Below are 12,812 nucleotides of genomic sequence, written 5' to 3'. Positions count from 1 at the left end.
AGGATCCATTACTTCGTTGTGAACTAGAGGAGGCAGTGCTAGGGTTCGGACATGATTCAAACTAAAATGACTAGGCGCGCTTTGTCGCGCTGTTAAATTAAAAAAGACCTAATCACTTTATTTGAAATACAATGTGTATTACTTTTTTAAAATGTCAAATCTTTTAAATTTGATTAAATTTGTAGATAAATATGTCAAATCCATATTGTCAAATTGTTGTGATTAGAAAATGAATTTTCATATTAGTTTTATCTAATATTATGGATGTTGATATTTTTGCTCTCAACTTGGTCAACGTTAAAGAATTTGACTTTCCAAAAAGCTAATACCCCTTATATTTTGAAACTAATAGAATATTTTGTTTGATGGGGGTGGAAGATGACATAGTGTGTTTTATTTTTATTTATAATTTGGTAATTTGATGGGCCTTTCGTGGTGTGATTCCATATTATATGCTAACCAACCTTATATATGTGGAAAATTTTCAACGTCGATGGCTGCATGATCGTGATTGATATGTTTTTATAGGCAGATTAGTGTTGACTGGTTTAAAAAATTGTTGCTTTGGTCAAAATCGTAAACCGAACCCATTAGAAAGCATTGTGTATTTGTCTAAAAAAATGAACGAGTGAGTTTTGAGAAATTTATGGCCCGATCAAAATTGGGTGACCTAATTTTAATTGGAGTCAACTTCAATTGAATATGGACTCTATAAAACTAAGGAGTATAATGTTATAGAGATATAAATAAAATAATTAAATGAGAGAGCTTTGAGAAATTGTTGACCAGATCAAAATCGGGTGTCACAATATCAATTGGAGACCAAAAACGGGCTCTCCAATTCTAGGGATATTAGTGTTATACTAGAAGGATTAAGCGCGCGTTGCTGCATCGCTGGTATTGTTCTATTTTTATAAAATAAATTAGTCTCTTGGTTTTAAAATATAGATATATTAGATTTTTTTTAACAGTCAAAGCTCTTCCAGTGTGAACAAATTTATAGAGAACTATACTAATATCCATAATATCAAGTTGAAATCATTAAATTCACCATGAAATAAATTTTTATATTTTGTTTATTAGTATTGTGAATGCCGATATTTTTTATTCAAACTTAGTCAAAGTTAAATAAATTTGAAATTTCTAGAAAAAATACACCTTGGAATCGAGGTAGAATTTGATTTGGATAGTGTGAAAGATGATGGAGTATTTTTTATTTATAATGCGATGCTTTGATGGGTCTTTCGTGGCGTGATTCTGTATTATGTGTCATTCAACCGATACTTATGTCCGAAAATTTTCCGCGTCACTGTGTGCATATACTATTTAGGTGCTGCAATAATATATTTTTACGTGGCAAGGGGTTGCATGGGATTGATATATATTTATAAGTCGGTTGCTCCCCAATTGATTTTAAAAATTATTGACCCAGTCGAAATCTTGAACCAATTCCTAAATATAGAATACCTCCATCGAATAAAAAAACTCCAAAATTAAGGAGCATAACGAATTAGAAGAATTAAATAAAAGAACTTCTTAAAAAATTGTTGACTCGGTCAAAATTGGATGACTAAATTTTAATTGAAAACCTCAATTCATTATGAGACCTTCAATCGTGAGAGTTTAGTGAGTTGCAGTGTTCGGCGGTGGTCGAGTGTCTCATCAGTTCAAGTGATTTGCATATCCAAAGAAAGCGTCGGTTGCGCGGTCACACTCATGATCAATCAGCGCTAGTCCGGCCGAATCAGCTGCCTCGCGCGCGACGTAATCATCGCCTCTCTTTGTCTAACTAACCAACCCCACTAGACGATCATTGGTTAATAGGCATGCAAGCTGCTCTCAGGGTCTGAACGCCATCATTCATAAAAAAAATACGAAATCCCTCGTTACCTGCCCGCCGTTCCCTACTAACCAAATCACATCATTTCGGTCTTTTCCCGCAATTTTAAAGTCCATTTCCGTGTGAGTTTTGGCTGTCTCCGGATAATTTAACCGAATGTCGTAGTACGTCCGCTCGTCAGGATCGTCCAATCAAATACGTGTGTTGGGCACCTAAAGAGAATTCTGAAATTTCAAAAGTATAAATCGTCTATGTCATTATAGGTAATTAACCCTTTCTTGAAACCACGTTGGACCAACGCATGCAATCCTTCTCCTCTTAAACTTAATCCTAATTAATTACTTTAGCGTGGAATTGATTGCATGTTATAAATTTAAATTCATGGATTAGTCAAACCATGCTAGCTACTCCTTAGGGCATCTCCAATGGTTGTATGATCATCGTTGGTAAAATTGCCACATAGATGATTTTGATGACATGACGCATAATAAAAGAAGAGAGAGAATGAAATCGTATGAACTTAAAGCAACGGTTCACGCACAAGCTCCGAGGCAAGCATGTTTATTTCTTCCATGTTTAGTGGACCCGCTTAGTTATTTTACATACGGTTAACATACACTCTATTGAAGAGCTTGTATGATGTGCTGTTGGTTGATGATGTGGACACTTATACCAACGATTGAACATACGGACTGTTAACATACACTCAATTGAAGAGCTTGTATGATGTGCTGTTGGTTGATGATGTGGACACTTATACCAACGATTGAACATACGGACTGTTGGAGATGCTCTAAGAGCATCTTCAAAAGTCCGTATGTTCAATCGTTGGTATAGTGTCCACATCATCAACCAACAGCATATCATACAAGCTCTTCAATGAAGTGTATGTTAACCGTATGTAAAATAACTAAGTGGGTTCATTAAATGTTGAAAAAATAACCATGTTTGCCTCGGAGCTTGTGCATGAACCGTTGCTTCAAGTTCATACGGTTTCATTCTCTCTCTTCTTTTATTATGTGTCATGTCATCAAAATCATCTATGTGACAATTTTACCAACGATGATCATACGACCATTGAAGGTGCCCTTAGATGTTTTGAAAAGAGAGACTTGGATGATGATTGTTTAATTTATTGCGATGTTTAATCATCATAATTATAGTATTATTGTTTAATTTATTGCGGTGTTTTGAAAAGAGAGACTTGGATGATGATTGGCTTCCTTTATGATTAAAATTATTTACCTAGTCCACTCTCATTGCGTCTAGATTGTAGTGCTCCTCCTTAGATGCCCAACACACCTCAGACTATCCATAATGGGAGTAACATAGGTAGTAGTAACATAGATGACACCTAAGTAAGGAAGATGATGTGGTGACTAATTAATGAAAAGAAAGAGAAATTGAGTAACTTAGCATGTTACTCATAGTAGGAGAAGATGAGTCTATAGGCTCATAAATGAAAGGCTTAATGTTATTACTTCTATGTTACTATTCACTATAAAGGTAGTAACTTAAATAATAACATATGTATGTTACTATTCATTATGAGTAGTATGAACCGAGCAGTATATTCGATATCGATCTATCTGATCGTGCGTCCACAGATCTCTTTCCGGTTTTCCTGGTGCGGGCATGGCATATTCGTCTATTGGTTCCCGTCGCCCCTGGATTATGCGCCATGGCGTACTGACTGAACCCTTTGCTGTTTCTTAATTATGGAATGCATAGGTTATGGATCTGCGTTGTGAATGATGTGTTGTGCAACATTGACCTGGCTTGTTTTATCACATACAACACTCCACGGTCCATGGCAAAGGTGTTGTTTTCCCTGCAGTGAAAGTAATTAAGAAAGCGAGCACTGATGTGTGTCGTCTCGAGCTTCGCTCATACAATTTTGTGTACTCCCTCGGTTCCGGCGCATAAGTCATTTGTGTAGTTTTAGGTCATCGATTTGAGAAATTAAATGTTTGTTATATGTCATGAAAAGTATATCATTAGATTTCTACACGGATGTAGTTTTTAAATATGTATATTTTATTACATATGATACATATTTAGATAGTTATAAATTGTCGCCATAAAGCTACGTGAATGACTTATACACCGGGAGGAGGTAGTAGAAGACGAGGACAGTCGCTGGAAATTTATTAAGGAAGGCACAATCAATGGGAAGGGTGAGGTCTTTTTGGCTTCATGCCCTGTTTTTTTAGAAAAATCCAAAACTTTATTCATAGAGATAAATAGTACTATTTTATTTGTTTTTTTATTACAATATTTAAATCTAGTAGTAACAAAATCACAGACATAATGAAAACAATCGTCGAAGATTGTTGTCGCCACGCCCGCCCACTGCCCTCCATCCTGCATAGTATCAATCACCTATAGATTATCCGAGTTAATGGTAAGGTGATTACATCCCGCCCTATACTCCAGCGCCATACCAAATTTAAGAGCTAAAACTTCCGTCATCAACACATCCGCGCAATAGTCAATCTTTCCATTCCCTTCAGCAATAAACATGTCTCTGTTATCTCTCAAGACCGTCCCCATCGTACCCCTCAGAAGGTCGTGGTCAAATGAGCATCCTTGGGGGGGGGGGGGGTAATGCATTTATGAAGTTTGTGGTAAGGGCTAGAACCCCCATTGAAACCTAAAGTGCATTTTGAGTTTTCTCCTTGTGCACCAACTTCTGTCTTTTCCATCATAGATACCATGCTAAGATAACAACCATCTCGTGCACATTGTGGTGATCCATTATCCGCAAATCTTTATGTGGAAGAAATAGTAGGTACTCCAGCACCGCCTCTCCAGCATGATCAACCTCGCAAGCTTTATCAGTACTCTCAACCATCCCTAGCCTTTTTTCAGACCTCCTTTGCTTTATTACAATGGAAAAACATATGCTTTATATCTTCTAAACCTTCAGAGCAAGTGGGGCAAATGGGAGAGACCTTCATATGTATATTAGCAAGCGTAACCCGACATGAGAGTGTTCCATATAGCGTACACCATATAAAAAACTGAACTTTTGCCGGTCAAGATAACTTCCATGTCTTACTTCCAAGTAGGGTTGATTGTGGTTCACCCCATCCCATTAGATTGTTATAATTTGGTGCCATATTGGTGGTCCCACTTCACAGAATAAGCTCACTGAACCGAGACCATCACATTTTTTGTATTACTCCAAGCAATAAAATCGGGCATATCATGTTGTGAGAGTGGAACTGAAAGAATCCGTTGTACATTGTTGAGCCACATAGTTTGTGTAATCAGGTCTTCATCCCAATTATTGGAAGCAGGATCAATGAGATCACCTACCTTAGTTAACAGATGCACCCCTTAGGCGTTACAATTTTCCTAGTGGCACAGCTTGGGATCCATGAATCTTCCCGGATATTGATATTTTGTCCTATGTGAAAAATGAGAACTTTTGTCGATCCTGGTTCATCAGCTTTATTCCTATGTGAAAAATGAGAACTTCTCATTTTTGCATGTTTGCAATACATTGGTCCATGAAAATGTTTCAACAACCAATGTCAATCTTCGGGACATGTTGGTTCAAGATCATTTTATTGAGATTTTGATGGTGACTAGACCTAAATTTATGGCTCTTTCTAAACGTTCTAACAAATAGATTAGAAATATTTTAGAAGAATGTTCGTGCCATATAAGAAAGTTATGTACAACTTTAAAAATTATATGTACAATGGTTCTTTTTCCCTTTATTATTCATTTTTCCTAAACTTTGTAACAACTAGATTAAAAACGTTTTAGAAGAATCTGCATGCAATTTAAAAATATGTTGCATTCAATAAAATATAAAAGATAAAAGATGTGCCAGTTTAAAAATATTTCACATCATACAAAATATGTGTACCATTTAAGAATTATTCACAACAGTTAAAAATATTCATACATATAAAAAATGGCAATGGTAATGTTAAAACAAATCTTCGCATAATATTTTAAAAAAATCATCATATAGACTAAAGAAAATGTTTCTAAAAAAATAAAATGTTCAAGAATTTTAAAACTGGAAAAATAAGAACTATCGACAATTGGAGATCAAAGTGATCGAACTGAGCAGCCAAGGCGCTCCAACAATCGCGGTTTTGGGAGCCTTCTAGGATAATCCTTATTCATCAAAATTTTCTCTCTTTTCCTACATTTTCTATTGTCACTTTTTCCTTCTTATTTTTGAAAAATTACTGAAATATAAAGGAAAATAAAAACAAATGTTCTTTTTTAGAACAATTGGTGTTTTAGAAATTGTTTGCAAATTTCATATTTTGTAGGATTTTATAAACTGTTCCTTTTTTTGAAAACTGTTGACAAATTCAAAAAAATCTAAATTTTTAAAACAAAAATGGTTGTTAGTAATTTCAATATATGATTATGTTTTTTCAAAATTTCTTTGCTTTTAGAGGAAACAGGAATATCAACAAAGACTTTGTTTTCAAATTTTGAACAATGTTCCCATTTGCAAAATTTATTAACAAATTCAAAAATGCTTCTATTAAAAAAAACGGTTTTACACAATTTATTCACATTTCAGAAAATGATCCCAATTTCTGTTTGGAATTAAAAAAATGTTTTCAGTTTTTTTTAAACAAACTATGTCTTCAAGAAAGTATTGCATTTAAAAACATTTTTGAAAAAAAAGATACCATAGTAACCAGGTCGCTACCTTGAACCACTCGATGCTACGGTGCCTCGGGCTATACTAGTATGCCTATATTAATGATTGAACCGTTGGCTACAACGGACGAATATGGGCCGTCCGGTGTGGCTCCCGCGCGTGCATCACGGGATCTATTTGACGCAGAAGCAGAAGCATGGCATATAGTGGGAGCACTTAGCGAACGGGTACCCGCTGCGCACGCTTCCTGGAGGGCACGCGGGGACGTTTCGTAGAGTGCTCCCACCCGTTTCTACATGTCACACGTTGGTGCACCCGTGGTATCACATTTTTTGCACTTGCGTTGGGGTTTGTCTAGGTTTTTTAATTTTTAGTTTCTTTCTCACATGAAGCATAGCGTGTGAAAAACCAATTATATTTCACGGTGAAGCACCACTATGTCTTCACTTTCAGAGACTACGGTGCTTCACGAAAAAACGCAGTTGTGCTTCCCAGGGATGTGCTTAATGAAAGTGAATACAAATGTGTTTCTCGAAAAAGTGAAGAACACAACTGTTTTTCATGGTGAAGCACGCATGTGCTTCCATTTTTAATTTATTTTTATTTGATTTGCTTCCTTTTTGCTTTATGATTTTTTGTTTTTTTATATCTGTTTTTCATTTTATTTCTTTATTTCCATTTTTTCTTGGGTTTCTTCGAGAGAGAAAAATTGTCCAACTCTATTGCACATGGAAGCTAGTTTTGAACTTCTGCAAAACTAGCTCCCATGTGAAATAGAGTTGGATCCCCGAAATGCCTCGCGCTCTGACATCCAAACCCTAACCTCGGATCCCCGAAAGCACCCCAAATTCCCCCCTCCCCCCCCCCCCTAGAAGTAACAAAGCAACTCTTACCCGCAAAAAACGTAAAAATGAAACTCAAGAAGTAGGGAGTGTCTATGTCTCGCTTATTTGAAGACCAAATGTGGCATATTCTATAAGCATGTACTCATGGAACTCCATATACAAAAGCAATTATGTTGGTTCTTTTTTTCTTCATTTTATATATTTTAAACATTCTGAAAAAGTAGATTTAAAACATTTTATAATAATATTCGTGCAACGTAAGAGCATTTTCGTGAAAATTTAAGAACTATACATGATATTGAAAAATATATTTTTATCATTTAAACAAATGTTTACACATTCGAAAAATGTTTTTACATTTTTAAAACATGATTGTTAAAATATGAAAAGGACATGGAACTTGAAAAAAAATTCATAATGTATAAAATTATTGGTACCATTAAAAAACCGCAACCCTTAATAAACATTTCTACATACAAAAATCAAGGAAATTGTAAAAATTGCTCGCCTAAGATTTTATATTTTTATTTATTTTGTCTTTTTTCTATTTCAAAAGTTTATTTCTTGTTATTTTTTCAGAATTTAAAATTTTGTGTCGAATTTTCTTAGGATAAATATTGCTTAGAATTGTCATAAATATCACTTGCGTATTTTTCAATAAATTTGGTCCAACTGAAAATAATACTTAGTTAGGATAAAGCTAGAACTTTAGAAAGGAGGGGTGTTTTGCACCCTTTTCTAAAGTTAGAAATTATTTTCATCACACTTGTGCATTTGTGGCAGACAATTAAATATTTGGAAATAAGTACTTTTTATTTGCATAAAATTATTGTATGACACTCTCCTATCCCTTTTTAAAATATTTTCAAAAAATGTAAGTGAGTGTTTGTACCTGAGTATCCAACGAACGTAAGATTTTTAGACATTGAAAATCAAATGATTTTGATGGAAAGTTTAGTTGTCAAGCATGACAAATTTAGTTAGTGAGCATGGCAAATCCGACTCAGTTCAGTTTTTTGCCAGAAAATTATCATGATTGCAAACTAAAATCTTCATCCCCGTGTCAATATAAATTGCCATAAAAATGTTGGTTTTCCATGCCTAAAAATCCAACGTCAGATCTTTAGCATTTCCAAAAATAATTATGAGGTACAGACGCAAACTGTTCTGCCATTGGCGACGTAAAAGCAACTCAGCAAAGGTTTAGCACAACCAGATGGAGGCCTAATCCAATCCGGCCCACTTAACAACGACCGTTCCGTTTGCTTCTTGGCGCGGCATCCGAGCCGACCGGGGCCACACGCCGTCTCCCTCCTTCCCCCACACCGTCGTCGTCCCGTCAATCCCCAATTCCCACCCAAACCACGCGCTCCGACGACCAAACCCTAACCTCCGATCCCCGGAGGCACGCCAAATTCCCCCAAACCTGCCCTCAGATTCGGCATGCCAGCACCCCGGTACTCAATCCCGTGACCTCCCCGGAGACGATGGCCTCGCGGCCGCCGCATCCCCGCCGGATTCGGCCCGTCGCCGCGGCCTCCCTGGTGCTCTTCCTCCTCTTCCTCTACGCCCGCCCGGATGGGGGCTCCCCGGGCTCCGATTCGCGCCCGCTCCACCGCAGGCTCCTCTCCGGCGCCGATCCCGCCAGCCCCGCCGCGTCCAGGGGCGGGAACCTTTCGGAGGTCACCGGGCTGAACGGCGAGCAGCTGGAGGACCCCTCCACCGCGTGCGCCGGCGTCGCCCGCCACGAGGGGTTCGGGTCCCAGTGCGAGTTCCTCCGGGCTCACCCGCAGTGCAGCTCCGGCGGGTTCGTCGACTACCTGGACTTCTTCTACTGTCGGTGCGAGAGGTTCAGGCTGCTTGGATATGCCGTGCTTGCCGTGTGCCTGGCTGCGCTGTTCTACATGCTCGGTAACACGGCCGCGGACTACTTCTGCTGCAGCCTCGAGAAGATGTCGGCGCTGCTGCGGCTTCCGCCGACTGTGGCTGGTGTTACCCTGCTTCCCTTTGGTAATGGTGCTCCCGATGTGTTTGCCAGTATTGCGGCGTTTATGGGGTCGGGCGCCGGGGATGTGGGGCTGAACAGCGTGCTGGGCGGAGCGGTGTTTGTTACCTGCGTCGTTGTTGGGGCTGTGTCGTTGTCCGTCGCGGAGAAGAATGTGCAGATTGATTGGAGGTGCTTTGTGAGGGATGTTGGATTCTTCCTGATCACCTTGGTGGCACTGTCGATTATGCTGATCGTCGGGAAGGTGACCATCTGGGGAGCTATGCTGTTTGTGTCGATCTATGTGGTTTATGCATTTGTGGTTGCTGCAAATGAGCTATTAAGGAAGCACGCACGGATGCTGAAGTTTGATGTAGTCACACCATTGCTTCCTGTGAGGGGAAGTATCTTCGCACAAGGAATAGAGGAGGATGATTCTGTTTACAGTTCACTTCTTGAGGAGGATACAAGTGATGAGGCGGCCCAGGTAAACACATCATTGCCGCAGTGGATGTGGGCTTCTCATGTGGCTATCTACTCAAATCAGGGGAGAGATGGTTCGCCTGACAGGCCATTGTGGGGTTGGAATGAAGAAGGCAGAGTGGATACCTCCACGCTTAACTTCTCCAAGCTGTTTTTGTTTTTGGAGCTACCCTTGACAATACCAAGAAAGTTGACGATTCCAATAGTTGAGGAAGACCGTTGGTCACAAGAATATGCTGTTGCCAGTGCTGGCTTTTCGCCTCTTCTCTTAGCATTTCTTTGGAACAGTCAGGATGGAGTATCCACGGGTGCCAGCGTAGCAGCATATGTTATAGCTGGTGTTTTCGGGATTGCGCTGGCTGGTCTTGCTTTTTCATTCACCAGTCCTGACCGCCCTCCAAGGAGATACTTACTCCCATGGGTCTTTGGAGGGTTTGTGATGAGCATCGTTTGGTTCTACATCATTGCCAACGAGCTGGTTGCGCTGTTGGTTGCATTTGGAGTGATACTTGGCATTAATCCTTCAATCCTTGGGTTAACAGTGTTAGCATGGGGCAATTCGATGGGTGACTTGATGTCAAATGTAGCCTTGGCAATGAACGGAGGAGATGGTGTCCAGATCGCTATGTCTGGATGTTATGCAGGACCTATGTTCAATACACTTGCTGGCTTAGGAATATCAATGCTGCTTGGAGCTTGGTCGACGGCACCCACCTCGTACGTTCTTCCGCAGGACCGCTCTCTTATTTACACGATGAGCTTCCTCGTTGCTGGGTTGGTCTGGGCGCTTGTCACGCTGCCACGGAGCGGCATGCGGCCTAACAAGACACTCGGAGTTGGCCTCATCGCTCTTTACTCGGTTTTCCTTTTCATTAGAGTAAGCAGTGCTATGGGGATATTGCCGCTCCCGGGCTTGAATTAGTTGGTTTGTGTCTATTGTACATGACTGTGTCGTTTATACAAATGAAATGAGTTCCTCTGTTCTGTTGTTGTTCTGCCTCAAATTTAGCTGTAGGCTGTCAGGGGTTGCAGACAATAAAACAGAGCATGCCTGCAACTGGTGTACTTATCTGTAAGCTTATCATCTTGCATCCTGATAGCAATAATTTTTACGCTTGTGCTGTGTCGACTTGTCTAAGGTACAAAAAGGAATACTCCATTTCTGTGCAGCAGTGTGACATTTTTGGTTTGTTTGCTGTAGAGCCGGTGCTTAAGTGTAGGGGCACGATCTGCTTTGTAGGCTATGTGACAGAAAATTAGCAGTTTGGTACTCTCACGTGTTTGCTCAGCACCGACTTGTAGTCATGTTAGCTTGTTATCTACTACTACCTCTGTAACTTGTTCATAAGATGCTTTTAGAGTCTATGAAAGTGTCAAAAAAACGTTTAGCCCTCCTTTGGTTTGGAGTAATTTTGTAGGAATTGTGTAGGATGGAATTTCTATAGGAAAAATTCCTTTAGGCCTTGTTTGGTACTAGTGTTTTTGAAGAGATTGGTGGGGATAATCCTCCAAGGGATTGGGTGAAACTTCAACCTTCACCCAATCCCTCCAAATCCCCATTTATCCCCAATACACTAGGTAGGGGTAGTGTATTGGGTATTGAGAAAAATGCATTATAATTTGGGGATTTGAGGGAAAATGTGGGGATGAAACATGTCAAATACACTAGAACCAAATGGTGTTATGGGGTGTGTGGGGATTGAGGGGTTTGACCGGGATAATCCCCACAAATTTCCTAAAATACACTAGTACCAAACAAGGCCTTACTGTCCTTTGGTTTGTAAGGATAGAATCCTATTCCTATGGAGGAATTCTTCCTATCCTTCACATATCATAGGAAAATAAATATTAGCCTAGACTCAATGAAAAAAATTCTATGATGTGAAACAAATGACATCTCTTGCCACGGGCTTTTAATTATTATTTCTGATTACGCGTACGAATACAATTCATGTCAAATTTACATTTATAGATTTTGTTGTTGTTGTGTATATAATGTATATCATATTTCGCATGTATAGGAAATATAGCCTGCAATAATTGGAATCAATTTCACCTACAATGGAACTCAGTGATATTACATAGAGGATGATCCAAATAATTATGTTACAAACTAAGATCAGCTTAGTATATATATTTCTTCTGCATGGGAAATCTCATTTCATTTCATTAAGGATGCCTTTCGGCCATCACTAAGTTTACAATAAAGTATGGTCCACCAGCAAATCAAACTGCGGTGCGAGGGGCGCTACTCCCATACGCAAGAAATATATGCATGTACCTCAACTCGTAACTATCCTACACAAGAAATATATAATTAGTATGAAGATTTAATCGAGTTAACGTATGCCTATAGATTTTTCATACACATCTGCATCTACCTTTTTTTATCAATATATCACTTTACACTCTCCAGCAATTATCTCCGCAACTCGAGTCCATGTTCACCATCTCAGTTAGTTACACATCGGCTCTCGAGCCCCCTTCCACCTTCATCAACACAACTTCAAATTTTAAACATGTAACAATGCACTTGTGCTATATTTCTCAGCAAAGCTCTCTATCTCCCCTCTCTTTCTCTCATTGTGATATGTAAGTCTCCCTTTCTCCTTACATCATATCTTTTGCACCCCATATATTTATCGCTCACTCCCCCACTTTGTCTAATTTTGCTCGGTGTTAACATTACTGCTACAGTATATCCTAGAACCTTGAACATTCAAGGGACATCTTAACCTATCGATCGGCTAAAACAACTGCAAACTTAATCCCGACTCATTTACTTTACCACTCTAAAGCACACAATTTAATAGTTACACTCACGGTAAAAATTTCTGCTAGGGCTCATTAACCAATTTGTGTTCATCATTTGTTTCAGAGAAACCAGGACTCGGTTGTTCTTACTTGTGTGCATGGAAAAGTAACTATATTTTCCAATTAAAAAAATGAATTTTTGAACATTCCTTTGTGCTTCTAACAAGAATCCTTGTATACATACATATTATGGCTTTACTAGTA

General features: G+C 39.0%; 1 protein-coding gene across 1 annotated transcript; it reads left to right on the top strand.

The window, feature by feature from the left end:
* Positions 1 to 8,622: 8,622 nt before the first annotated feature.
* On the top strand, positions 8,623 to 10,907 carry LOC123449609 (cation/calcium exchanger 4-like). The gene has a single exon (XM_045126886.1). It carries the CDS (start codon positions 8,815 to 8,817, stop codon positions 10,714 to 10,716), a length of 1,902 nt encoding a protein of 633 aa, XP_044982821.1. The 5' UTR covers positions 8,623 to 8,814; the 3' UTR covers positions 10,717 to 10,907.
* The last annotated feature ends 1,905 nt before the right edge of the window (positions 10,908 to 12,812 follow it).

The sequence above is a fragment of the Hordeum vulgare genome, chromosome 4H (genome assembly GCF_904849725.1).
Source record: "Hordeum vulgare subsp. vulgare chromosome 4H, MorexV3_pseudomolecules_assembly, whole genome shotgun sequence".
In the NCBI taxonomy this organism is placed as follows: domain Eukaryota; kingdom Viridiplantae; phylum Streptophyta; class Magnoliopsida; order Poales; family Poaceae; genus Hordeum; species Hordeum vulgare.
Note: the sequence above shows the minus strand (reverse complement) of the source record. Positions and strands in the feature narration are given on the sequence as shown.